Here is a 3,550-nt window from a genome sequence, read left to right as displayed (position 1 = left end):
TTTTCTACCGAAAAAAGGCGTAGTTGTAAAGTATGATTGTTTAAAACGTTGGAAAGGGAGGGAGAACCTGTTTTCTTGAGAGCAAAAAAAAAAATGCAAGTTAGACAGGGAGGAGCTTGGATGGAAACCGCGCCAAGAAAACATTCCTGAGATTCTTTAGAATTCCTGATGCTTTAGAATTCTGGAACGCTCAACGTCAGTGCAGCTGCAGCACGCGGCGGCGGCGGCAGCCACAGCATAAAAGCCGCAGCTCCCTCCCAGCGCCTCCTCAGACTGCAAAGGGATCCCCGAGAAGCACAGCGCCGAGTAGCCGAGAGCAGAAACGGCCGTCGATTTTTCCACCCCTCTGCTTTCTCCCAAAAGAAGCGAGACGAGGCGTTATAGCCCTTGCAGGACTCGCCTCGTCTGCGAAGCCACCGCTAGAGCCGAGTCACTTAGCCCAAGCCTTGCCTTACCGTTTTTTGAGGGGGGATTGTTCAGGCTCTCCCTCTATTTTTTCCTCCGGTTTGAAGTGGCAGGGGGGAAGACCAGGCACTCTTCCTTAAAAAGCCATGAAGAACTATCAGACAACCAGCTGTTTCATCTTGGCTCTTGCCCTTCTCCAGTTAGTGAATAGGGTAGGTCTGGCTTTTATTTCTATCTTGCTAGGGCTTGGGAGGGGGTATTTTAATAAATACATTATACATTGTGGATTGCATGTAAAACTTGGCAGACTTTGTTGGGGTGGAGGAAGAGAGAGATTTAGCATGTGTACATTTGATAGAGACATGAGGACAGTAGCAAGTACCCAAATGGTGACCATCCAAGGTGATGCATCTGCATTTGGGGCAATAATAAGGCTGTTGTTGTTTTTTCCATGTGATGTTTGTATCTCATCAATGCCTTCGTTTCATTCTCCTCCTCAGGCACTTTCTTCCTGCCCTTCTTCTTGCCAGTGTCCTCTGGAGGTCCCAAGGTGCGCCCCGGGAGTTGGTCTGGTTCTGGATGGCTGCAGATGCTGTAAAGTTTGTGCTAAACAGCTCAACGAAGATTGTAGCAAGACACAGCCTTGCGATCACACCAAGGGGCTGGAATGCAATTTCGGCGCCAGTTCCACAGCTCCAAAGGGGATCTGCAGAGGTAAGAAGCTTGTGGCTTGGCTCCTTTAAAAGTGTGTGTGTATATACATAAATACCAACCTGTCTGTGTAGCGGCAAAGTTTAGTAATTTTGAGTCCATGTATGGTTATGCTTTGTTGTTGGTAGATTGGCAGAAGGGCATATGACTTCAGCAGTCTGGAATGCAATTCACTGTGTCTGGGCTGCACTAACAGCAGCGCATAAGGAAAAGTGATTCCTGACTAACTTATTGTTCTAGCCTAGAGCTCTAGGGGATTGTAGGGAACTTTACCATAAATTGAATTTTATCACAGAATAAACAGCAGCCTTGAGCCTCACTTATGTCTTCCCCACTCTTTCTTAATCGTTACAGCTCAGTCAGAAGGGAGACCTTGTGAATATAACTCCAAAATTTATCAGAATGGAGAAAGTTTTCAACCCAACTGCAAGCACCAGTGCACATGCATCGATGGAGCTGTGGGCTGTATCCCACTGTGCCCACAAGAACTGTCCCTTCCTAACTTGGGCTGCCCTAACCCAAGGCTAGTGAAAGTCCCTGGCCAGTGCTGTGAGGAATGGGTCTGTGATGACTCCAAAGATGCCCTGGAGGAGCTGGAAGGTTTCTTTGGCAAAGAATTTGGCTTGGATGCTTCTGAAGGGGAATTAACCAGGAACAATGAGCTAATAGCCATTGTGAAAGGAGGCCTGAAAATGCTACCTGGTGAGTTAATATCAGGGTTATGTTATCCACAGCATGGGGCAGGAGGGTTATTGCTGGAATGTCTGCAGTGGAGGGATTATCTTATTGGAATGTCTACTGTGTTTTGTTCTACAAGTTGAAGATGTGAGGGGGGGGAGGGGGGGAATCCAAAGAGCTCATAAGTACAAGAAATTCACACCAGGCCTTTTTCCTTTCTTCCTTATAGTTTTTGAGTCTGAACCACGCAGTCACTCATTTGAGAATCCAAAATGCATTGTGCAAACAACCTCTTGGTCACAATGTTCAAAGACCTGTGGGACTGGCGTCTCCACTCGAGTCACCAACGATAACCCCGACTGTAGACTAGTTAAAGAAACCAGGATATGTGAAGTGAGGCCATGCGGGCAGCCTAGCTATGACTCTTTAAAGGTAAATAGCCTCCTTTGGCATCTTCCCATCATTTCAAAATCATTCTGAGTGGAGGGTGGCTATTGGCTAGAACTTTTAGATTAACCACATTGTTAATCTGTTACTTTCAGAAGGGAAAAAAATGCACCAAGACCAAAAAATCCCAAGCTCCAGTGAAGTTCACTTATGCAGGATGTTCCAGTGTGAAGAAGTATCGTCCCAAGTACTGTGGCTCGTGCGTGGACAGCAGATGCTGCACTCCTCAGCAGACCAGGACTGTCAAGATCCGGTTTCGCTGTGATGATGGGGAGACCTTCACTAAGAATGTCATGATGATCCAGTCTTGCAGATGCAACTACAATTGTCCCCATGCAAACGAGGCCTACCCTAATTACCGGCTATTCAATGATATCCACAAATTTAGGGACTAAGTTTTCATGTGTGCACTCTTGAACAAGAGGCTTGTTTTAAAAAAACATTTTTGAAGTAACAACGGTGGAAAAATGAACTCTGATGGAAGTGGTGCCTTTGCCCTTGGGAGGGCAACACTGAGACATGAGAATGCACTGTGCAACTGGATACTAATGCAACAGTTTGAGTATACTTAAAGCTTCATAATACTGGAGCAATCGTATTGCTTCATTTTGGAGCACTTTCATGATGACTGATTTCTGTTTGTAATTGATTGTTTATACGTTTGTCTGTTTGTCTGTCCTGGATATGAAAACCCTCAGTTCTCTACTGTTCAGCATACCATCGCATATTTGTTATTGTTCCAAACTCATATTGGAGGTTACATTCCTTCCTCAGGTGGGCACTTTTGGAGTTCTCATCTCTGGCAGCTATAGGTACCAGCTATATAATTCATACTTGCAAACAGAAATTGGTGGGCTTTAAAGCTGAATATTTTATTTATCAAAATGTAGCTTCTTTTTCTTTCTTTCTTTCTTTTTTTTGGAGGAAAAATCCCTAATACTGGAATAAGTTGTAAATGATTTAATTTTATATTCAATGAATTAAGAGAGTTTATTTATGGAATTAATCATTTAATAAAGAAATATTTACCTAATTCATTTAATATGATTCAGTTTGGTTTTGGATGGTAGGAAAATGCAAGATTTCTCCTGGGACACACTGAAATTCTACCATTCTTCGAAAGCTTAAGATAATTTACTGTAGAGCACTTTTACTGAAATTAATAAGACTTGGTCTTATTTCCAGATACATTTGTTCAAATTTGGAGTGCAATGAGTCTTAGCTCCACTGTCATTTTTACCAAAGTTCTAGTGCCCATGATGATTCCTTAGTAACTGAAATGCTGAGATGATAGGTACCTCTCAGTTTA

The 3,550-nt window shown here is 43.5% G+C and overlaps 1 protein-coding gene across 1 annotated transcript; it reads left to right on the top strand.

Annotated features, from left to right (window-relative positions):
• Nucleotides 1–230: 230 nt before the first annotated feature.
• On the top strand, nt 231–3,274 carry CCN1 (cellular communication network factor 1). Its single transcript, XM_054981464.1, has 5 exons — nt 231–617; nt 906–1,119; nt 1,471–1,818; nt 2,024–2,226; nt 2,337–3,274. The coding sequence occupies exons 1-5, from the start codon at nt 552–554 to the stop codon at nt 2,634–2,636; spliced, it is 1,131 nt and encodes a 376-aa protein (XP_054837439.1). The 5' UTR covers nt 231–551; the 3' UTR covers nt 2,637–3,274.
• Nucleotides 3,275–3,550: the final 276 nt, after the last annotated feature.

Source organism: Eublepharis macularius, chromosome 5, assembly GCF_028583425.1.
Source record: "Eublepharis macularius isolate TG4126 chromosome 5, MPM_Emac_v1.0, whole genome shotgun sequence".
Taxonomy (NCBI): Eukaryota; Metazoa; Chordata; class Lepidosauria; order Squamata; family Eublepharidae; genus Eublepharis; species Eublepharis macularius.
This window is presented reverse-complemented; position numbering and strand designations above follow the sequence as displayed.